At 55.7% G+C, this 22491-nt stretch overlaps 2 protein-coding genes across 14 annotated transcripts; one reads left to right on the plus strand and one right to left on the minus strand.

Annotated features, from left to right (window-relative positions):
- The first annotated feature begins 2965 nt into the window (after positions 1-2965).
- VWA5B2 (von Willebrand factor A domain containing 5B2) lies at positions 2966-15320 on the plus strand. 10 transcript variants are annotated; one of them, XM_033211877.1, is made up of 19 exons: positions 2966-3051; positions 3721-4008; positions 4088-4258; positions 6515-6746; positions 6915-7072; positions 7604-7735; positions 7969-8093; positions 8490-8645; positions 9167-9277; positions 9359-9567; positions 9654-9765; positions 10240-10425; positions 11319-11490; positions 11576-11892; positions 12415-12604; positions 12707-13054; positions 13801-13938; positions 14034-14395; positions 14481-15320. In XM_033211877.1, the coding sequence occupies exons 2-19, from the start codon at positions 3870-3872 to the stop codon at positions 15027-15029; spliced, it is 3807 nt and encodes a 1268-aa protein (XP_033067768.1). In that variant the 5' UTR covers positions 2966-3051; positions 3721-3869; the 3' UTR covers positions 15030-15320. The 10 variants fall into 10 exon arrangements, with proteins under 10 accessions (XP_033067768.1, XP_033067773.1, XP_033067771.1 ...); XM_033211882.1 differs by lacking the exon at positions 2966-3051 and having other exon boundaries at positions 3694-4008; positions 6515-6734; positions 11579-11892; positions 14034-14117; positions 14184-14395; XM_033211880.1 differs by lacking the exon at positions 2966-3051 and having other exon boundaries at positions 3723-4008; positions 14034-14117; positions 14184-14395.
- Positions 15320-21928, minus strand: ALG3 (ALG3 alpha-1,3- mannosyltransferase). Of its 4 annotated transcripts, none has more exons than XM_033211893.1 (9): positions 21719-21903; positions 18980-19079; positions 18735-18882; positions 18465-18625; positions 17872-17992; positions 16767-16972; positions 16530-16606; positions 15793-15937; positions 15320-15662 (listed from the first exon to the last, which is right to left on the minus strand). In XM_033211893.1, the coding sequence occupies exons 1-9, from the start codon at positions 21807-21809 to the stop codon at positions 15500-15502; spliced, it is 1212 nt and encodes a 403-aa protein (XP_033067784.1). In that variant the 5' UTR covers positions 21810-21903; the 3' UTR covers positions 15320-15499. The 4 variants fall into 4 exon arrangements, with proteins under 4 accessions (XP_033067784.1, XP_033067783.1, XP_033067785.1 ...); XM_033211892.1 differs by having other exon boundaries at positions 15322-15662; positions 21682-21928; XM_033211894.1 differs by lacking the exons at positions 17872-17992; positions 18465-18625 and having other exon boundaries at positions 15325-15662; positions 15793-15935; positions 21682-21928.
- Between the last annotated feature and the right edge of the window lie 563 nt (positions 21929-22491).

Genomic DNA, 22491 nt, shown 5'->3' on the forward strand with positions numbered 1-22491 from the left:
TTCCTTGGCCTCCCAAAGTGCTAGGATTACAGGCATGAGCCACCACACCAGGCCAGTTAAGATTTATTGATATGTTCTATCCCCAGTCTGGGCAGTGGTATCCTGGGGGCCGAGTTTGAATCTTCCCTCTTGGGCCAGATCAGAGGAAAAGCAGCCCTCTGCAGGCCAGCACGGTGGTGGCTGAGGTGAGCAGATGCCTGGATAGGGACCCTGGTGGCCACAATACGTTATAAATATATACAATATTTGTCAATTTAAAAATTAAAAAGCCATGCACGGTGGCTCACGCCTGCAATCCCAAAATTTGGCAGGCTGAGGTGGGCAGACCACCTGAGGTCAGGAGTTCAAGACTAGCCTGACCAACATGGTGAAACCCTGTATCTACTAAAAATACAAAATTAGCCAGGCGTGGTGGCAGGTGCCTGTAATCCCAGCTACTTGGGAGGCTGAGGCAGCAGAATAGCTTAAACCTGGGAGGTGGAGTTTGCAATGAGCCGAGATCACACTCCAGCCTGGGCAACAAGAGTGAGACTCTGTCTCAGAAATAATAATAATAATAAATGTTAAAAAAATTTTAGATCAGGCACGGTGGCTCACGCCTGTAATCCCAGCACTTTGGGAGGCCGAGGTGGGCAGATCACGAGGTCAGGAGATCGAGACCATACTGGCTAGCATGGTGAAACCCCGTATCTACTAAAAATACAAAAAAAAAAAAAAAATTAGCCGGGCATGGTGGTGGGCGCCTGTAGTCCCAGCTACTCGGGAGGCTGAGGCAGGAGAATGGCATGAACCCGGGAGGCAGCGGAGGTTGCAGTGAGCCGAGATTGCGCCACTGCACTCCAGCCTGGGCGACAGGGCAAGACCCCATCTCAAAAAAAAAAAAAAAAAAATTTAAACTTTTTTTTTTTTTTTTCAGACAGGGTCTTGCTCTGTCATTCAGGCTGGAGTGCAGTGGCTGAGTCACAGCTCACTGCAGCCTCAACTTCCTGGGCTCAATCAGTCCTCCCACCTCAGCCTCCCAAGGCATGTGCCACCACACGCGGCTAATTTTTAAATTTGTGGTAGAGATGGGATTTTGCCATGTTTCCCAGGCTGGTCTTGAACTCCTGGGCTCAAGTGATCCTCCTGCCTCAGCCTCCCAAGGTGTTGGGATTATAGGCATGAGCCACTATTCCAAGCCTCAATTAATTTTTTTAGTGACAGAGTCTGACTTTGTTGCCCAGGCTGGAGTGCAACGAAGTACAATCATATAGGTCATTGTAATCTTGAACTCCTAAACTCAAGGGATCCTCTTGTCCCAGCCTCCCAAGTAGCTAAGACTACAGGCACACACCACCACATCTGGCTTATTTATTTATTTATTTATTTATTTATTTATTTATTAGAGATGGGGATCTCACTATGTTGCCTGGGCTGGTCTTGAACTCCTCGTCTCAAGGGATTCTCCTGCCTTAGGCTCCCGAAGTGCTGAGATTACAGGTGTGAGCCACCGCCAACCAGTTAAAAGCTTTGATAACCATCACTGGAACCATGGCCCAGGCAGTATGGAAAGAGGGCTAGGACCCGGCTGGAGCTCCCTGTGTGTTGGGTCCATGTGACTGTGTCTGTGCTCCCTATATCGTTCCTGTGCACCTTCCACCCATGAAATTCCCTGGGAAAAGGTCGAGTTCTCTCCACCATGCTAAGTGGGGTGAGCAAAAGGAGATGGTTGGGGTTGAGGACTCAGATGCTCAAGGAGGCAGGGATCCCCCCAGGGGATGATCATTGGTGATAGTGGTTGAAATCAGAAGGATAGAGTTAATGCGGAAGAGTGAGAACCATGGGCCCCACTTGAAAGTCCACTTCCTACTGGCTGTCCTCCACCCCCAGCTCTCCTCAAGCTCTCTCTGCAGAATCTCAGTGTAGCATCTGTCAAAAAGCTTACATGGATGACCCCCAAACATGGTCATCTCCCCTCCCTTCCCCAGGGCTCTCAGACTCTCCCTCGGGGGTCCTGGGAGAGGTTTACCGGACCTTCCTACTTTTTGACAGTATAACACTGCCAAGCACATGCAAAGTCTGCCAATAACAAGGGGCCCTTCTGACAAGCAGAGATGTTTTCTCTTCAGGCGCTGCAGTGATGGGTAGGGGTCACTGCTATGAAGGGGCGGTCTGCAGCCATGAGAAGGCTCTTCAGGCTGGAAGGCTTCACTCCCAAGACCTGCACAACTGAAGAGACCAAGGGGTTACAGGCTGACGGAGCCATCGTGCACACCCTCCCACGCCAGCAGAAGTGGGTAGTTGGCACTGCAGCGATGCCAAGGCCGGTTGTTTGGGGGTGGGAGAAAGTCGCTGCAGTGATGAAGAATCCCTGCTTGGAGTGAGCGGTCACTGAAGTGGCTGCATGAACTAAAAGTACCTGCAGGGATGGGGGAGGTTTTCTGCAGTGATGAAGAGCACTTTGCAAAGGAAAGGGGCTGGCTTCTTGCGGAAAGAGTCCTGCGGTGACGGTGATAGAGGGCTGGGGTTCGCTGCAGTCAGGAGGGAGGGTCTCTGCAGCGATGGGAAGCCACCCAGGGCAGGGGGTGGGGTGGGCTGGGGAATGGGATGCCGTCGTGGTAATGGGATAGCTGGGGTCGCGGCAGTGCGGGTGGCACTTGCAGGACGCCTTATTCCTGAAGAATGGAAAGGGTGGGGTCTCTGAGGCCTCGGTCCCGCAGTGACGGGGATCTGTGCGGCGGCGGGGACGCGGTCCCTGCACTGCGGTGACCAGTCTGGCTCGGGCTGCCGCGGCTGACGCGGAGGCGGTACCTCGCCCGAGGGAGCCGGGAGCGCCAGCCCCGCCGCAGCAGCAGCAGGCGGGGCTACGGCAGGCTGGAGGGGCGGCCTCTCAGAACCGGGGCGGGACCACCGCCGGCAGGGCCCGCGCCCCTGCGGGGACTCAGAGCCGCTGCAGCCAGAGTCGCTAGCTGGCGGCCGGCAGGTGCCGGGACCCAGGGCCACCCGGGACGCAGAGGCGGCACCAACCACACGGATCCCGTGGGCGCCTAGAAATCCGCGGAGGACGCGACGGTGAGGCTGAGGCTGCCACTGGGAGGGGGGCGATCCCCAGAGCCAGCCCGCGGCATCCCCTGCGCGGGCCGCGGCGACTGCAAGTGCCCCCTCTTCCGACATCAGCTCTGCCGGGGTGGGAAGCGATGCCCTGGCGGCTCCCATGGACTCTCCCCTGTCCCGACACCTCTCCCGGGCTTGCCTTCCGAAGACCCCCTCTTTTCGCTTTCCCAGCTCGTTCTTCCCACCCTTAACCCCTCCACTCCAGCCAGCACCCCGGTCGGATGAGGCACGAGGGAGAGAAAGACCTAGGCCCCCTTTCGGCGCCCCCTCCATCCTGCCCCGCCGTCCCTCGCCGGGCCGGAGGCCTCGGGGGGGAATTCGGGCCCTTTAAACCTCCGCCCTCCCGGAGCATCTTCCATCTCCACCCGCGCCGCTTCCGACAGCTGGCGGCCGCGGGGAGCCCCGGGGGGCCGGCAGGTACGGGGGTGGCTGCGAGGTTGGGAGCGGGCGGTGGAACAGCTGTGACCGCCCCCACCCCCGGGGGAGCCTCGGCGGGACTGCTGGGCGCCTGAGCGCGCGTTAATCATTAACCCTCCGCGGCCCGGCTGCCCAGGTAACGCGTGAGGATGCCCCCCTCGCCTTCACGCCCTCCGCCCCCTTATCTCCCCCGCCACCTGTCGCCCACAGGAGCCCCCGCTCGGCCTCGCGTCCCGGCAGGCCCCGTCTGGGCGCTGGAGTGAGACTCTCGCGCTGGCCTCTGGAGCGCGGGGTGGGCGCCCTGTCACCTTGCGCCCAGCTCCCCGGGCCGGTTCACGTAGGGCCGGCCTCCCGGCGCCATGCCCGGCCTGTACTGCCCCTCCAGCTGGACGCCGCTGCCGCTCACGGACTCCTGGGTCCGGGCCTGCGCCAACGGCCCCTGCCTCAGCGTGCGAGCCCGGCTCACCTACCGCAACCCGCAGCCGCAGCCGGTGGACGGTGAGGCCCGGGTGGGGCGCGGGCGGGGCTGGGAGTGCGGCGGGCGGGGTCCGACACCGCCTCCCGCTGCCCTCCGTAGGCGTGTTCGTGTACCCGCTGGCCGAGGCCGAGGTGGTGTCCGGCTTCGAGGCCGAGGCCGCTGGACGGCGCGTCTCCTTCCAGCTGCAGAGCCGGCGCCGCTCTCAGGCCGCCTGCTGCCGCGCTCTGGGCCCCGGGTTGGGGACCCCGACGCCCCGCCGCTGCGCGCAGGGTGAGTCCGACGCTCCCGCACCCGCGCTCCTGAAGGCCCGGCGCAGCTCAGGCTCCCGCACCCGCTCGGCCTACGCCCGTCCCCCGCCTTCCTCCAGGCGCTGCCTTGTGCATTCATTGGCTCATCCTCGTATTCAACAGTCGTGGGCTGGGCACCTGACCTGTGCCAGGTGCTGGGAGAACATGACCCTGAGGTTCACAGCCAGGGAGACAGACACAGCAGGCAGCACAGGGCTTGCGGGGGCGCCAGCAGCCCTTACAGCCCAGGAGACGGGTCTCTCTAGGGGGCTGCAAAGGGAGCCTTCTCCCCAGGTGGTCCCCTCTGTCCCCTTACTTTTTTAGGCTGCACACCTCAGCCAGGTCCCGCGTGAGCCAGTGGATCAAGTGTAGACTCCTGTGCCTAGCAGCCAAGGCCCTCAGTCTCACCCCATTCCATCCCTCTCCCCGCGACCCCACACACCAGGTACCACCGCCACTGGCCACACTGACTGACAGGTCCCTTCCCACCTCTCTGCTCTGTCTTTCCATCTTCTATTGAGCAAATTTCTACTTGTCCTTTAAGATCCACTAAACGTCACTCCTTGGGAAACCCTCCCTGACTCCCCCACAAATAATTAGCTGCACTGTTTCCTGGCTCCCCAGCCTTTTGTGCCCTCCATTATGGCACTTACAGGGGGAGTCATTGTCACAGATCTGCCTGTCTGTCTCCCCGCTGGAGCATCTCCAAATCCCAGCACCTCACACAGAACCTGGCACTATGAGACCCAGCGAGTGCCCGGGGAAGGGGCAGAAGCCCAGCCCTGTGCTGTGTGCTGTGTTTGCACCTGGTTCTTTCATTGATTCATTCATACATGCCTTTGATTCCTGCCCATGGGATTTACAATCCAGGTAAGAAGAGGAACAGAATCTGGTAGTACTGAGAGCTGGCATAAGCCCAGCAGGTTGGGAGGTTCATGGTTAGAGGCTAGAGTGAGCTCTGGGGTGAGGCCCCAGGAATGTTCCAGAAGGAGGTAGAGCCAGCATTTGTCTGCAAGAAAGGGTAGGACTCAGTTAGGTGGAAGGTAGGGGCAACAGTATAAGCAAATGCTTATAAGTAGGTTATAGTGGGTAATGACAATAAAACGCCTAATGTTTACAGTGATTTACAGTTTACAATCGCTAGTATCACCTCATTTGAATCCTGAGTAGTGGGTAATGCTGGCTTCTTCCTGTTATGAGGGATGGAAGGGCGATAATCCCCCTCCCTCCTGTTATGGGGGTTGAAAGTCATAGCTGGTGTCACTGACTTATATGTTGGGTGCTTTGCATACATTGCCTCATTTGTTGCTCCCCACAATCACAGAGTTATTATGATCCCCACTTTATGGATGAGGAAACAGGCTCCTCAGAACAAGACAGTTGCCAAAGGACTCAATTAGAGGTCACAGAGATGATTTAAAACCTGATGCTGTGCTCTCTCCACTGTGTCAACTGGCTGGAATGGAAGCCCCTTTCTTTCTCTCTTTCCATCTTTTTCTTCCCTTCAGTTATTCAGCAAGTATTTATTGAAAGGATGAACAATTAGTCATTGTGAGGAATTGAGGTACAGTAGGGCTGTGAAGGTGGGCTGGGGCCAGACCACGTCGGTGGTGTACACAGCTGCCACTGTACATAGCTGGTCATTATTCCTTTAGCAGCCCCACGAGTCCCCAAATAAACCTAGGAGCTAAATAAAACAGTGTGCAGTGTGCAAATGGAGCTTTATGTCCTCTAGCCTGCTTCCTGCTTCTCTGTTCCTCCTGCCCGGGAGGAGTAGAGAATTCTGGAGCCACCTTAGTGGGCAATGGGGGAGCTCCTGATGGTTCATGAGCAGGAGATTTATGAGCAGAGTGGGGTCCCAGGCTACAGGGAGATGTCTATCCACAAGGGATGGTGGCCAAGGGTTGAATGGAAACAGGCAGGCAGGGGGAGAGGGGCAGAGGGTGTGGGTATTCCCAGGGCCTTGAGAGTGGACATGGCCCCTTCTCTTCAGCCTTCCATTAGCAAGGATGTCACTGCGCTCTTGCCTGATGACAGCCAGATCTTTCCACAGTTAGTCTGCCTCTCCTGCTATCATTCATCTCATGCCTCCATCCTGCGTCACCAATGCATTAGCCTAGTGCCAACACTCAAAGTCCCCTTTGCCCAGGCTCCCTGACCTGATGCCTGCTCCCACCTCTGGCTTCCTCCCTCTCCTCTGCTCCCAGCGTGCTCTGACCCCATTTCTCACCCATCATAGGTCATCTTGTCTTGGATCTGGCCCAGGCCCGGTCCACGTTGGTGCTGCCCACAGGCCTTATCGCCGCGGCTGGCACCATGACGGTGACCCTGCACAGCAGCCGGGAGCTGCCCTCAAGGCCTGACGGGGTGCTGCATGTGGCCTTGCCCACTGTGCTCACCCCGCTGGCCCCGCCAGGCCCGCCGGGGCACCCCAGGCCTCCGGGGCTCTGTGACGACAGGTTGGGCCTATGGTGATTCTCTTCGTCCCTCCCTCGGCTTCTCTGGGTCTAGTGCGGGTGAGGGGGCATTGGCAGGGTACCCCAGGGGATGGGAAGGGTGAGGAAGGGCTGGGGCCAGTCAGCCGGAGGGGTTATTGGCCTTCACGGTGGCCCAGTGACCCTCCTCGTGCTCCCTTCCAGCCCCACCAGCTGCTTCGGGGTGGGCAGCCCTCAGGAGGAAGGGCTGGCGTGGGAGGAGCCAGCTGCCCCTCAGGACGTGTTCTCAGGCCCTGCCCGCTGCCCTGCCCCATATACCTTCTCCTTCGAGATGCTGGTGACTGGGCCATGCCTGCTGGCAGGTGGGTGCATCTGGCTGGCCTGCCTTCTTTTCAGATGCCCACTCCTCCCAGTGTAGAGACTGGAAAGGAAATAAGGCTCAGGGATAGGAGGGACACAGGACAAAAAGACAGGGACCCAAGCCTCAGGAACATCTGGGTTAGCGGTGGGAGCACCCCTGGTCACCTCTACCCAACACACACACCCCTAATTTTATCAAGGTAATTTATTTATATCTCATCTCACCCACCAGTGGGAAGAAAGATACTGCAATGGGACCAGTACCCATGAGGAAGTAGGTTTTCCTTATGCAGAAGGTGGGGGGTGGATGCTAAATCAGCACCTGGCTGATGCATGACTCTTCAACCAGCCAGAAACCCAGCTGGAATCTACTTCCCTGCCCATGAAAGCAGGCACATCCTCCCTCGTCCATCTGACCCCCTATGGATCAGACTCTGAGAGCTGACTGAATCAGCCATGACCCCTGCCAACAGCTGCTGTCCCTGGGAAGGTGTGATGGCTCCATCTCCCCTTCCTGCCTCTGTGTCCCTCAGGCCTGGAAAGCCCCTCTCATGCCCTGCGGGCAGATGCCCCCCCTCATGCCAGCTCTGCAGCCACCATCTGTGTCACACTGGCAGAGGGCCACCACTGTGACCGGGCCTTGGAGATCCTGCTACACCCCAGTGGTGAGAGACTGGGACACACCGTGGGTCACCTCTGACTTGCTTCTGTATGAATGGGGGAAGCATTTCTCAAGTACAGGTTTCTGGGCCCCAGCCAGATGGACTGAGTCATCTGTGAGCGCGGAGCCTGTGGTGTAGGAAGGCTGGACTTGCAGGCTTCTCCCGGACAGTGAAATTGGGCACTTAGGGTCCAGAGGCAGGGACTTCCTTGACAGAATTGTGTCCTCTCCTCTCAGAGCCCCATCAGCCACACCTGATGCTGGAGGGCGGCAGCCTGAGCTCAGCAGAATATGAGGCCCGGGTAAGGGCCCGCCGAGATTTCCAGAGGCTACAGCGAAGGGACAGTGATGGGGACCGGCAGGTACTGCCATAGGAGGCTAGCCTGGCCCCTGGCCTTGGCTGCATTTGTGCACAAGGAGCAGGCAAGCAGGCTTACATTGGGATGAGCACGGGGAGGCCTCTTTCTCAGCAAGATCTCTCCACAGCTGCCACGCCCCATCACAGAGGGCAGATGAGTACTGTCACTGGAGGGCCGATGTGAATCTTTCTGGGGTGTGTCTCAGAGGATGGAGGCTAGGTCTGATATAAACAGAGGACAGCCACCAGCCTTTGCCCCTACCTTTATTGTAATTACTACAAAAAGATGTCCCCTCTGGGTGGATCAGACAGAAAAAGGCCCCAGAGCCAGTCCCACTGCCCAGCCTCAACAAAGTAGCACTAAGCCTTGCCCAGGCTGACTTGGGACTCCCCTGCTCAGGTGTGGTTCCTGCAGCGACGCTTCCACAAGGACATCCTGCTGAACCCTGTGCTGGTGCTGAGCTTCTGCCCGGACCTGAGCTCCAAGCCCGGACACCTGGGGACAGCTACTCGGGAGCTACTCTTCCTGTTGGATGGCAGCAGCGTGGCACACAAGGCCCGTGGGGGTGTGGTGTGGGCAGACCTGGGGGTGGGGTGGGGCAGTAGGTCTGTGGTGGGCTGGGGGCAGCCTCTTGAAGCCAGGAGTTACCTTGTTGCTTCAAACACCATCTTCCAAAGAGGAAGCAGATGGCAACTCCTCAGGGGATTCCCGTAGAGAGCAGCCTTGCTGCAACCGCCAAACAGACACTGTCACGCTCTCTTGCTCATATTCACGCACACACATCTCTCCAGGATTCCAAGAGCCTCTCATACGTAGACTCGCATTCAGTCACAGGGAGTCACTCCAATCACGGGGAGACTCAAGTTTCATGTATACCTCCAGAGTCCCACACAGTCTCTCACACACACTCGGGGGCTCACTGGCACAGAGTCTTTCCCTAACATCCAGGACCTCTCCCAGGTTACCACAGCCTCTCACTTGAATCACAGCCTGGATAAGTCAGCGATCTGGCTTCCCTTGCTCTCTATCAAGGCCCATGGGGCCAGCCTCATGCCGCCCTCCCTGGCCCTCCACAGGATGCCATTGTTTTGGCTGTGAAGTCCCTCCCGCCTCAGACGCTTATCAACCTGGCCGTGTTTGGGACGTTGGTGCAGCCACTCTTCCCAGAGAGCCGGCCTTGCAGTGATGTGAGTGTGGTCCAGGGATTCTGGGAGTCTTACATAGAGGTTTCAGCCCAGTGTGTCCCAGCCTGTGCCTTCTCCCTCCAGGACGCTGTGCAGCTGATCTGTGAGAGCATTGAGACCCTGAAGATTCCGAGTGGGCCTCCAGACGTGCTGGCTGCTCTTGACTGGGCCATGGGGCAGCCCCAGCACAGGGCCTACCCTCGGCAGCTGTTCCTGCTCACTGCTGCCTCACCCATGGCCACCACTACCCACCGAACCCTGGAGCTCATGAGGTGGCACAAGGGGACAGCCAGGTATGGGATGGGCGGAGCCAGATGCCTAAGATTGAGCCCCCGCAAGGGGCTCCTGAAGATCACAGCTGCTTCCTTTCCCTCATCAGATGCTTCTCCTTTGGGCTGGGGCCCACCTGCCACCAGCTGCTCCAGGGTTTATCTGCCCTCAGCAGGGGCCAGGCCTACTTCCTGAGGCCTGGGCAGAGGCTGCAGCCCATGGTGAGCTTGAGCCTGGGCCCTGTTCCCTACACCTGAAAGTTTTTCTTCCAAGTTACACATCAAGTCTGAAACAGAACTCAGGCAGGCCATGGGGGCTCCTGGTGCCCTCACCAGGCCTTCTCCCCACTCCACCAGGGGAAGAGCTGTCGGTGCTGTGAAGGCCAAAGGTGTCGGGACACTGTCTCTGACCACCCTCTGAATCTCAGTTAGTCCTGGAACTGAGTCTCATCTTCACAGTCCTGCCCCATCCATGTGGCAAAGCTTAGGCCAGGAGACAGACCAAATCCTGAGGACTGAGCACTCAGCCCCCCTGCTTGCTCCTACCCTCATTCCTTCTCCTGACTCCAGCCTGAACCTGTGCCCCATCAGCTCAGGGGCTGGGCAGATGGCATCAAGGGAAGGGCAGCCTTCCTGCTCTGTCTGGCCATATGACACCTCTTTCCATCCCATGTCCTCCCTCTGGCCACCCCACAGCTGGTGCAGGCTCTGCGGAAGGCACTGGAGCCTGCCCTGAGTGACATCTCTGTGGACTGGTTTGTGCCCGACACCGTGGAGGCACTGCTGACCCCCCGGGAGATCCCAGCACTCTACCCTGGGGACCAGCTGCTCGGTTACTGCTCACTCTTCAGGGTGGATGGTTTCCGGCCCCGCCCACCAGGGGTAGGCCTGGGCTGGGGTGTGGTAGGGGGGCTAGGGTGTGGTAGGGGGGCCTGGGATGGCTGAAGTCCCCGCATCTCTTCCAAACCCTTTTTCCATTCTCTGTGCCTCTCTCTACCAAGCTCCTCTACTATCCCCTAGGGCTCCACAGAGATCACACTGGGTCCCCCAAGATGACCACACCCTGCTGCCTTCATGGGGTCTTCCACTGAGTTGTCCTGCAAAGTATTGCCCCTGATTTTTTACCCAAGGTCACTAAAGCACACAGCCACAGAAAACAGCACCTGCATTTGCTATGAGGTTTCTGTCAAGGATTGCTCAAGGCTTCACATAGTTCCCTATAGAAAGCACCAGCCAATGTATTTTCTGGGACACGCAGTGATGGATGAGCATAACCTAGGCGCAATCTCTAATCCCAGCTCAGTCACTTACCAGCCATTTGATTTGAGCAAGTCACTTCACCTCACTGACCCATTTCCTCATATAGAAATGATGTTGTTCACAGGTGGCTGTCATCAGGGGTCATAAAGTGAGTAGTCTTGGCAGGACACTTGACACAGTAGGAGCTGGAGACATGGTAGTTATTTTTTAATGAAAAGCCTTATCTCTTTAGAAGAACTACGCATGCTTCCTCCTTTTTGATCATGAGAGCTGTATAATAGACTTTTTTTTTTTGCCTGGCTGCCAGGGAGCTCAGAGCCAAACTTAAAGCTCAGCTTCCCAGCAGCTCTATGAAGCCTTACGGTGAACATGTTTGCTTCCTCCTTCTTTAGTACTGGTTTTTTGTTTCTGGTTTATTAGCTTTGTTGCCTCTTGCTATGAGCCATCTAAAAATCCTGTTTGGAAAGAGGTAGCATATAACTGCAGCTATTTTTTCCCAATAATATTCTCTCTAGGGCCAAGAGCCTGGCTGGCAGAGCTTGGGTGGGTCCGTGTTTCCATCCCCAGAAGAGGCCCCATCTGCTGCCAGCCCTGGCACTGAGCCCACTGGCACCTCGGAGCCACTGGGAACAGGCACTGTGTCAGCAGAACTGTCCAACCCATGGGCTGCCGGGGACTCGGAGCGGAGTGAGTGCCCAGGTGTATGTGTGTGGCTATGTTGGAGCGGGCACTGGGAGGGGTCAGGGCTGGGGTCCATTCTACTGCCTCCCAGCAGGTACTGATGCTCTGACAGACCCAGTCACGGATCCTGGACCCAACCCCTCCTCTGACACAGCCATATGGCGCCGCATCTTCCAGTCCTCGTACATTCGGGAGCAGTATGTGCTCACCCACTGCTCTGCCAGCCCTGAGCCAGGCCCAGGCTCCACAGGCAGCAGTGAGTCCCCAGGCTCCCAGGGCCCTGGCTCCCCCGAAGGTAGTGCTCCCCTGGAGCCCCCTTCTCAGCAAGGTTGCCGCAGTCTGGCCTGGGGAGAACCTGCAGGCTCCCGCTCCTGTCCCCTGCCTGCACTCACACCGGCTCCATTCAAGGTACGATCCAACCCACAATCATTCGCCTTGTATCCAGCAAATATTTATTTACCACCTGCTGTGTGTCAGACATTATGTGGAGCTTACTATTAAGTCTAGCTAGAGAGAAAGGTGGGTAAATCCCCAACGATAATACCATGTAATAACCAGTAACGAGCACAAGGACATGTATTATGGGGGCTTAAAGTCAGGGTGACTAACTCCGCCTGAGGGAGTCAGGAAAGTCAGAGCCATATCTGGAAGAATAAGCACAAGGTAGTCATGCAGAGAGGGAGAAGACATAAACGAAAACAGAGACAAGCAACAACCACAAGTGGGAAATAGGAAGTGGAGTGGGATGACGCTGGGAAGGGGCCAAGGCCAGAGGTCATTGTAGGCCATAAGGAACTTGGCCTTTCTCCTCAAGGTAGTGAGTGGCCACCCAGGGTTTCAGACAAAAGGCATGAGCCAGCTGTGCACCCATGTATGATGGTCAGGGGTTCTGCATTCCTTGACCAGTGGCCCCCATATCTCACATTGCAGGTAGGGGCCTTGAGTACTGAGATGCTGGGCCGTCAGCACAGAGCGGCTCTGCCTGGCCGAAGCCTCTCTTCACCTCCAGGCCGGGCAAATCAAGTCCCCAGCCGACCTCGGAAACCCTCTTTGGGTGCAATACTAGATGGCCCAAGTCCTGAGCCAGGCCAACAATTGGGACAAGGCCTGGATGACTCAGGTAAGTGTTGGATGGGGAGCTGGTTTCTCTGACACCAAGGAGGCCTTGGGGAGGTAAATCCCAGAGGACCACTCTGCTCATGCCCCTGTCTTGCCTTCCCAGGAAACCTGCTCTCCCCAGCCCCCATGGAGTGGGACATGCTGATGGAACCACCCTTCTTATTCACGGCTGTGCCTCCCAGTGGGGAGTCGGCCCCTCCGGCAGTGCCTCCCCAGGCTCCACGCTGCCATGTGGTGATCCGGGGCCTGTGTGGGGAGCAGCCTATGTGCTGGGAGGTGGGTGTTGGGCTGGAGACACTGTGGGGACCTGGAGATGGCTCACAGCCTCCCTCACCTCCTGTAAGAGAAGCTGCTTGGGACCAAGCACTCCATCGGCTGACAGCAGCCTCTGTGGTCCGGGACAATGAGCAGCTGGCCCTCCGAGGAGGGGCCGAGACCACAGCAGACCGGGGTGAGTGGCTCATGGGTCCCGTCAGGGCCCAAAGGCATGGGCTAAAAGCAGCAAAGGTAGAGGTTTGTGTGTTTGGTCACTCTCCATACCTCACTCATCACAAAGGATTTGAGGCTCATGACAGACAAGATAAAAAATTAAGCAGGGCAATGGGAAAAAGTAAAAATAAAAGGAAACTGAGAATGAGGTTATATTATATTAAAGGTGCATGCTGTGAGGTGATACACTCTTGCAAGGATCGGATCCAGGACTGACAAGCTTCCTAGCAGCCAGCTCAGAGGGCAATGTGATCCTGTAATGATTCAGAGCACTCACACATAAAAACAAATCTTTGTCATTTAGGAAAATACTTAAGAGTTCATTTCCTCAGTTGTACTAGCCACAGCTGAAGTACTCAATAGTCTTATGTGACTAGTGGCTACCACACTGGATCATGAAGAGAGAGAATATTTCCAAGTTCTGTTAGTGCAGAAATAGGGGAAGAAAAGGTGCTTCCTCTGGGTGGTGTCCAGAGTGCTGAATTCTGGGCAGCCAGGGGGCCCTTGCTCTGCTATGGGTTGAAGGTTCAGCCTGACCACTTCTTGTCAAAGTCGGGGAGTCTGAGCTGGTTCTGGGCCTAGCAAGGTAATCTACTCTGTTAAAGTCGATAGAGGGAGAAGCTGGGGAGAACACTGCAATTTTTTTCTATGAGCCCTCTGTAGAGGGTGGGTGGTGAGGGTTCCACAGACCGCTCCTTGGTTCCACAGGCCATGCCCGGAGGTGCTGGCTTCGAGCCCTTCAGACAAGCAAGGTCAGCTCTGCCCCTTCCTGCTTCACTTGCCCTGTAGCTGTGGATGCTACCACTAGGGAGGTCCTGCCTGGGGTCCTGCAGGTGTGCAGCTCAGGTAGGGGCCTCTTCTGGTGACCTCTCAGGTGCAGCTCTCACCTCACTGGCCACTCTCCTGGACAAACCTGACTCCTGTCCCCTGTGCCCCTGCAGAGCCAGCTGAGCCCCCAGGAACCCCTCCTGCCGCTCACAGTCGTCTAGATGCAGCTCCTCTGCCTACTGTTGTCTACTCTAAAGGTAGGGAAAGGGTAGGGGCACTTGGACTTAGAGACCACCCGCTGGCACTGATGATCCCCACTGCAGGACTTCAGGGACGCTCTCCAGCAGGCGCCTGGGACTCAGACCAAAATGGCAACTCCAAGTGTGCTTTGGGGGACCCTGCCAAGGAAGGTCCTCGCCGCCCACCTCCCCGTCCTCCCTCTCGGCTCAGCCTGGGCCGCCGTCACAAACTCTGTAGCCCTGACCTGGGCCAGGCCAACAACAATGAAGGCAGCGACCATGACTACCTGCCCCTGGTGAGGACTCGGGAGGTGGAGGGTGGCGCCGCCGGGGCCAGGTGCTGTCTAAGCTCGCTTCTCCCCCCACCTCCTCTCTCCTCAGGTGCGGCTGCAGGAGGCACCAGGCTCCTTCCGCCTGGACGCGCCCTTCTGTGCCGCTGTGCGCATCTCGCAGGAGCGCCTCTGCCGCGCCTCGCCCTTTGCTGTGCACCGTGCTAGCCTCAGCCCCACCTCGGCCTCTTTGCCCTGGGCACTTCTGGGCCCTGGTGTTGGTCAGGGTGACAGTGCCACAGCCTCCTGCAGCCCGTCCCCCAGCTCGGGCTCCGAGGGCCCAGGCCAGGTGGACAGTGGGCGGGGCTCAGACACCGAGGCCTCCGAGGGGGCGGAAGGGCTGGGCGGCACCGACCTGCGGGGCCGGACCTGGGCCACTGCCGTGGCGCTCGCCTGGCTGGAGCACCGATGCGCCGCTGCTTTTGGCGAGTGGGAACTGACAGCAGCCAAGGCTGATTGCTGGCTGCGGGCCCAGCACTTGCCTGACGGCCTTGACCTGGCCGCCCTCAAGGCCGCAGCCCGGGGGCTCTTCCTGCTGCTGCGCCACTGGGACCAGAACCTGCAGCTACACCTGCTGTGCTACAGCCCAGCAAACGTGTGAAGGCTGCCCGCTGCTGCTTGGGTTGGCGCCCCACCCAACACACTCAAGATACTGCCGCCCAGGACTGGCCTCTTGGTGCTGGGAAGGTGTAGGCTGGTGCCAGCCTGTCCCCCACTGCTTCTTACTCCCTCCCTAGAGCCCTCTTGCCCCCACAAGAAGTGCCTGCCTGTGCTCTCTCCCGCTCCTCCCACCCCACTCACCCTCCCCTCCATCCTCTGAGCTCCCTGCAACACAGTGGAAGGGGAGAGAGCCACAGTCCCCAAATCCTATGCAATAAAGTGCCTCTTAGGACTGCTTGAATGAATTCTTTATCTGCCCCACACATGTCCCTCACAGCCTGGACCAGGCATCAGTTGCCCCTACCTCCAAGTAGGTTGCACAGAGGTGGACTTAGCAAGGTTTATTTGGAAGAGCACAAAGTCCATCCCACCCCAGGTCCTGAGAGTGGACTGGAGGGAAAGGGGTGGATTTCAGTGAGCTTTCTTGCTGTGTTGGCTGCTCTTGGGGAAAGGCTGCAGGCCCAGCCAGAGCTGCAGCAGGATGACAGCATGGCATACATGCAGGGCAGCAGAGCTGCAGGATGTAGAGGGGTATGTGTTCCAGGAGAGCTCGATGAGCCCCAGCACCAACAACCTGGAGATGAGAAACAGGCTCCACGTTTCATCCAGTTTCAAGGCCTGCAGACCAGCAGTATGCCCTAGACATAAACCCCCAACAGGAACTCCCTATCCCTTCCCACTCCCCAGGTTGTCCCAGCTGGTACCTGAGCAGGTGTGTGAGCCAGCGTGCAGGCGTGGCCCACAGGAGGTAGGGCAGTGTGTGGAAATACCAGACATAGAACTGGTAGTGGAGGGAGCGGCTGAAGCAGATGCCAATGAAGTTGGAGGTGAAGAGGGTAGAAACAATCTGTATGCGCGGTCAAGGCCAAGGGCAGGAGTGTGTGAGTGGGGGGCTATCCCAAAACAGAGGGGCAATAGTTTTTAGGTCACATAGCCCCCCGGCTCTGCCATTCCTTGATGCATGCCTTTGGACAAGTTTATGAACCTCTCTGGATCTGCTCCTCAACCGAGTATGGAATATGGAGAGTAATACCTAGGGCCATAAGGCCTTGTAGGTTTGAACCCCTAACATACTGGCTGTGTGACCTTGGTAAGTTACTTAACCTCATGAAGTCTTATTTTTTCCATCTGTAAAGGAAAATAGTAAATGTAAGTGTACCTCCCTATCTCGGGGTCTCTTGTGAGCTTTAAATGTCAGAACATATGTGAATCTCTTATGATAGTACCAGGGAGAGGTACTTATAAGAGTAGCTCGTATTTAGAATTAAGAATCAAATATACCTCAATATGTGAAGTGCTCAGCACAGTGGTGCAGAATAGGACTTCTATGATTGGGGTCCCCTTTCCTCACCCAGGTCACCAGTTGTCAGGGGATACCTGACCAGGACTCTGTCAGCACCTAGAGAGGGCAAGACTTACCTTCCCACAATTTAAAGGATATGGTTAGGTGTAAGGGGCTGGGGTGGAACCTTCCTTTTGGAGGGATCCCTCAGGAGCGACATGATACTTTCTCCTGTCCTGGGGAAAAGCCATTCAGACAGTTATCAAGCCTCTATTGTGAGTCAAACTCTAGACTCACCCCATGAGTTTAACTGACACTTCCCCCAAGCAGCCCCTAAGGCTTAGGCCCTTCACTCCTTCCCCCAACTCCGCCCACGGCACTACTACCTGTTCTCACCTGTGCCACCTGCAGAGGGCAAACAGCAGGAGCAGGGTGAGGTGGGCAGCCAACAGGGCCAGGTGGAAGGCTCGATGCAGGAAGAGAGCCTCTGGGAGGAAGCGCCAGTTCACTGTCCAGCGGAACAGAAACTGACGGCCAAGGTCAAAGGAGCGGGACAGGTAGCCGATGGGGTTCTCCAGTAGGAAGGGCAGTCCCAGCACCACCTGAGGGTTGCTGTGATGTCAGCAGAGCTGCCAAGGCCCATTCCCAATGACCAGCCTTCACGCTACTCATTGAGGGGTGTGGGACTGGGACGTAGGCCTCAGAGGTTCCCCAATTCCCACCAGAAATAGCAGGAAAACCACATCCCCCGCCCCCACCTCAGGCCAGTGTCTGGGGCCAAAGAAGCTCAGGAGGGAGGTCATAACAGTGCTTTAAGGTGTGGATTCACCAAGTCATAAATGGGCAGAGCAAGGAAAGCTCTCAGAAGCCAGGCAGGGTGGCTCATGCCCGTAATCCCAGCACTTTGGGAGGCCAAGGCAGGAGGATTGCTTGAACCCAGGAGTTTGAGACCAGCCTGGGCAACCCAGCAAGAGCCCATCTCAAAACTTAAAATTACAGGCGTGAGCCAGCACTTTGGGAGGCCGAGGCGGGCGGATCACGAGGTCAGGAGTTTCAGACCATCCTGGCGAACACAGTGAAACCCTGACTCTACTGAAAATACAAAAAAATTAGCCGGCGCGGTGGCAGGCGCCTGTAGTCCCAGCTGCTAGGGAGGCTGAGGCAGGAGAATGGCGTGAACCCGGGAAGCGGCGGAGCTTGCAGTGAGTGGAGATCGCGCCACTGCACTCCAGCCTGGGTGACAGAGCGAGACTCCGCCTCAAAAACACACACACACACAAAAACTTAAAATTAAAAAAATAAAAAGGCTCTCAGAGATCATCAAATGTAATACCCTATTTTACAGCCATGGAAACCATAGCCTAGAGATGGTAGCTTCCTAGCTCAGGATCAACTCCAAAACCCTGTCTCTTGGCTTTGAGGGAGTCTCAAGGATAGATCCCCTCAATCAAGACAAGTGGCTTCTCCTTGATTAGAAAGAGGAAGGGTGAGGTGGGGATACCTGAAGGCCAGCACAGATGCCCAGCTTGGGGAGGGCCCCACGGAAGCCAAACTGTGTAAGGAGAAGAAACAGTAACCCAGGGGCGAAGAGGAGCACATTCATCTTCACAGAGACTGCCAGGCTGAGGTGAGCAGGGGAGAGGAAGGGTGGAGATCAGCTCCAGGGCCGTGCACACAATACCCAAAGACATACCTCCCACCATCACCACAGCAACCTCCTCCTGCCGCCACACCAGCAAACTCCAGGATGGGACCTACACTCACAGCTGTTGAAGGGAAGAGCCTGGAGTAGGCAGGGGGCAGATACATAGTCTCTAAGCCTACTATATGCAAATAAGCATAAACTATTCAGAATGTGAAGGACTAATTCCAACAATGAATGCTGTCTGGGAGGAAGACAGGATGGAAAGAGGGCATGTGTGTATGTGGGGGGATGGCAGGGCAGAAACTTTCTATAGATCCTGGACTCGCTTTGTAGAGCCCTGAGTGGCCCACACTGTCTTGGCTACTCCTTTACTCCCTCTGCTGCAGGAAACTGGGAAGAGATGGAAATGCAAAAAGTGAGAGAGGGGGCTAGAAGGAAGAGGTGTTGACCTGAAAAAGCAGCAGCCCCAGCCCCAGCGTTGGGCCAACAGGAGGTTGATACTGAGGAAGAGCAGCACCATAGCCACTGGGTCATTGAAGAGCCGCAGCACAAAGATGGAGTGGACACGGTAAGAGGCGCAGCACATGAAGAAAAAGACGAAAGGAGGTACCTAAAGGGTGAACACAGTAAGGAACAAGGTCAGCTCAGCAAGCCTGAGCCATCCCCACCACCCAGCCTTCCCAGGCTGGGGCCCTCTAGCCCTGGTAGCATGGATTCACCTTGCAGGTCTGGTGATAGATCAAGAAAACAAGCAGCAAGGTGGCCAGGTAGAGCACAGCAAAGATGTTCTGGGCCATGCGGATGTCAGTGCCTCGGCCAGTGGCATAGTACAGCCCCATAAAGATGTACACAAAACCAGCTGGGTACCTGGAAGATGAGAGAAAATGTGAGCCTGGGTCAGGCCACACAGACTAGTACCTAACCAGCCCCTCACATCCTCCCTGAACTTCCTGTCCCCACTCACACAAGTGGTCCGGTGTCACCCTGCAGTTGGGTATAGTCATAGGTACCATTGATGACGCCTTCTACCTGGGCCATGTACGCCTTCCAGTCAATCTCTGTGTCTGGAAGAAGACAAGATGATCTGGTTACTTCTGAGTCCAGAACTTGTCTGCCACCCTCCCCATGCCTTCAGACCATCAAAACACAGACTTTCAGCCAATTCCCAGGGCTTCACTACCTCTTAATCTAACTCTTTATCTGACATTCTCTGGGTGAGCCCAGGCATCTCAAACGCAACATTTCTGTAAGTGAACTCGTGATCTTTCCTCTCATTCCAATCTACTCCCCTTCCTGGGTTCCACAGATGGTACCACTGACCTCTTAGCTACCAGGTCACGAACCTGAGTAACATCTTTGATACTACCTCCTCTCTCATTTCCAACCCTTCGTCACCAAGTTCTGCCTGCTCCTCACCGTAAGTATCTCGATCTCATCCTTCTCTGCTACTACATACTTGGAGCCTAAAGTAATCTCTAGCCCCAGTGATTATATAATAGCCTGCTAATTAGGCCCCTGACTTCTACTTTCACCCTACTACAATGTGTTTTCCACCTTGTACACCAAAGAGCTCTTCCTGAAATACAAATCGTAACAGGCCTCTGCTTAAAACCTCTCAATGATTTCCCAAGACCCTTAAGATAAAGAAAACTCTGTATTATTCCCCTTTTTAGACAGGGAGCTTAAGAATTAATTAGGTTAAGTGACTGGCTTAAGATAATTGAGCTAGGATGGTGGAGTTGGGATTGAAGCTTGCAAGGTCCTAGGTTCTTAATTATCATGCTATCTTCTTAACAAAGTTTTCCAATTTCTTCATGATCTGGTCTCAGTTTCTGCATTCCCATCTCTTACTACTCTCTTCACTTGATTTCTACACTCCAGCTCTAAAAAAATTATTTCAGTTCCTCAAAGGAACCAGGCTGTCTTTTTTTTTTTTTTTTTTGAGACAGAGTCTCACTCTGTCACCCAGGCTGGAGTGCAGTGGCACAACCTCCGCTCACTGCAACCTTTGCCTCCCGGGTTCAAGTGATTCTCCTGCCTCGGTCTCCCGAGTAGCTGGGACTACAGGTGTGTGCCACCATGCCTGGCTAATTTTTTAAGTTTTGTATTTTTAGTAGAGATGCAGTTTCACCATGTTGGCCAGGCTGGTTTTTGTTGTTGTTGTTTGTTTTCTTTTGAGACAGAGTCTCGCTCAGCCACCCAGGCTGGAGTGCAGTGGTGTGATCTCAGCTCACTGCAACCACCATCTCCCCGGTTCAAGCAATTCTCCGGTCTCAGCCTCCCAAGTAGCTGGGATTACAGACACCTGCCATCATGCCCAGCTAATTTTTCTATTTTAGTAGACACGGGGTTTCACCATGTTGGCCAGGCTGGTCTTGAACTCCTGACCTCAGGTAATCCGCCCGCCTCGGGCTCCCAAAGTGCTAGGATTACAGGCGTAAACCACCGTGCCCAGCCAGGCTGGTCTTTAACTCCTGGCCCCAAGTGATCCGCCCACCTCAGCCTCCTAAAGTGCTGGGATTACAGGCATGAGCCACCGTGCCCACTCTAACTGGAGATTTTTTTTTTTCTGACATGGAGTCTCACTCTGTCACCCAGGCTGGAGTACAGTGGCAGAATCTCGGCTCATTGCAACCTCCGCCTCCCGGGTTCAAGCGATTCTCCTGTCTCAGCCTCTCGAGTAGCTGGGATTACAGGCATGTGCCACCACCCCCGGCTAATTTTTGTATTTTTAGTAGAGATGGAGTTTCATCATGTTGGCCAGGCTGGTCTCAAACTCCTGACCTCAGGAGATCCACTCACCTAGGTCTACCAAAATGCTGGGATTACAGGCCTGTGCTCCCGGGCCCAGCCTAACTGGAGATTTTTAATAGAGGATGCTCTGCCCAGAGCACTCCTTCCCCTCACCTTTTCCTTCTTTCCTTAACTAGCTAGTTCCTACCTTCCTTCAAGGGTGGCTCTATGAAGCCTTTGCTGACTCCTCCAATCTGGTTTAAGTGACTTCTTATACCCTTTATGGCATTCTGTCTTACTACCATGATGAATATGATGCATTATCATTGCCTGCTAACTTATTGTCCAGACCGGAGTTAGAAATGCATCTCTTATTCACCACTGTACCTCTCTCTGGTAATATAATAAGCACTAAATAAATATTTGTTGAATTAAAGAGTCTTTAGCAAGAAAGTCAAGTGCCTTAAGCCTAGAGTATAGTTTCAGCCTGGAAAGGAGTAGCCAATAACGCCTAATGGACTCAAGTGGTCACAAAATGCCATCATTGAGAAGGGACGTTCAAAGATCACAGAACTGAATACATGGAAAAAGCTGAGATTCAGGAGGAGACCTGAGGTGTTCAAAGCCACAGAGAAAAGCAGCAAGAGGAGCAGTACAACAATTTTGGCTCAAATGTGACTTCTAAGCTAGTTCGCAGGCTGTAAGTTCAGTGCAGAAGGCCAATCTCTCGAGTATCCACCTCTGCCATGCGGGCGGATTAAGATCAGGTTTTCTGTAGAGCAGGCTTGGCGCTCAGGTAAGGGATATGTATGGGTTTGCAAATGATGAGTGAGTGGATACAGAGTCTGGTTTTGAGTTCCAGGTCTGAGATCCAGTTTGGGTCGAGGGTTCAGGTCTCCCTCCCTCCCCTCCCCTCCCCCTCGGCGCACTCACATGCCACCCTGTGAATGACCCAGAAGGTGATGCCCACCTCCGCCAGGCAGAGGCAGGCGGCCACCAGCAGCGTGTAGCGCGGCTCCCGCAGCAGCAGGCGCCGCTCTTGCCAGGCGCGCTGCAGCCATTGCTTGCAGAGTCCCGCTGCCTGGGCCGCGGAACCGGACCGGCCGCGTTTCCGCAGCCCAGCCGCCATCTTAACGGTGCACCGCTTGTGTGGGCCCACCACCCGCGGAAACCCGAACCTTCGACACTTAAGTTCCGCTTCCCGCGCCTGGCGTCCCACCAGGCTAAGCGCCGATCCGGGTAGCCAGTCTTCATTTACCCCACTAAAATATAATTTTTCCTCTACATTTGTCTCCTCTGATGCACTCCACGCTCCATAGGAGCAGGAACAATGTCTTACTCCTTAGTTTATACCCAGCCCTAGGTACACAGGCGCTAATTTAGAACTAATGTCCAGAAAAGCAACATTCCTGCCTACCTTCCCTACAGTCCCTGAAGCCAACATTCTACTTCGCCTACGCTGGGAACATCTGTGTTCATGCTGTCTCTCCAGGAGCGCAAAGCCCCTGTTCGCGCCCCTACTGCCTCCGCTTAGAGCCTTCCGGATGCTGAGAAAAATGAACCTTTCACTAATTTTCAGACTTCCTAATAGAAGTAATTCACACTGAAAATATGAGAGGACGCAGTGATGAGCCCACGTGAGTCTGACACCATGAGTGCGGCTCTAGGAAGAGTTGGCAGTACAGCCGGAGGATTCAGGGTCTGGACGATGGTTTTCCCAGCCGGAGGATTCTTCAAAGAGCG

Source organism: Trachypithecus francoisi, unplaced genomic scaffold (genome assembly GCF_009764315.1).
Source record: "Trachypithecus francoisi isolate TF-2019V2 unplaced genomic scaffold, Tfra_2.0 Lachesis_group0, whole genome shotgun sequence".
NCBI classification, from domain to species: domain Eukaryota; kingdom Metazoa; phylum Chordata; class Mammalia; order Primates; family Cercopithecidae; genus Trachypithecus; species Trachypithecus francoisi.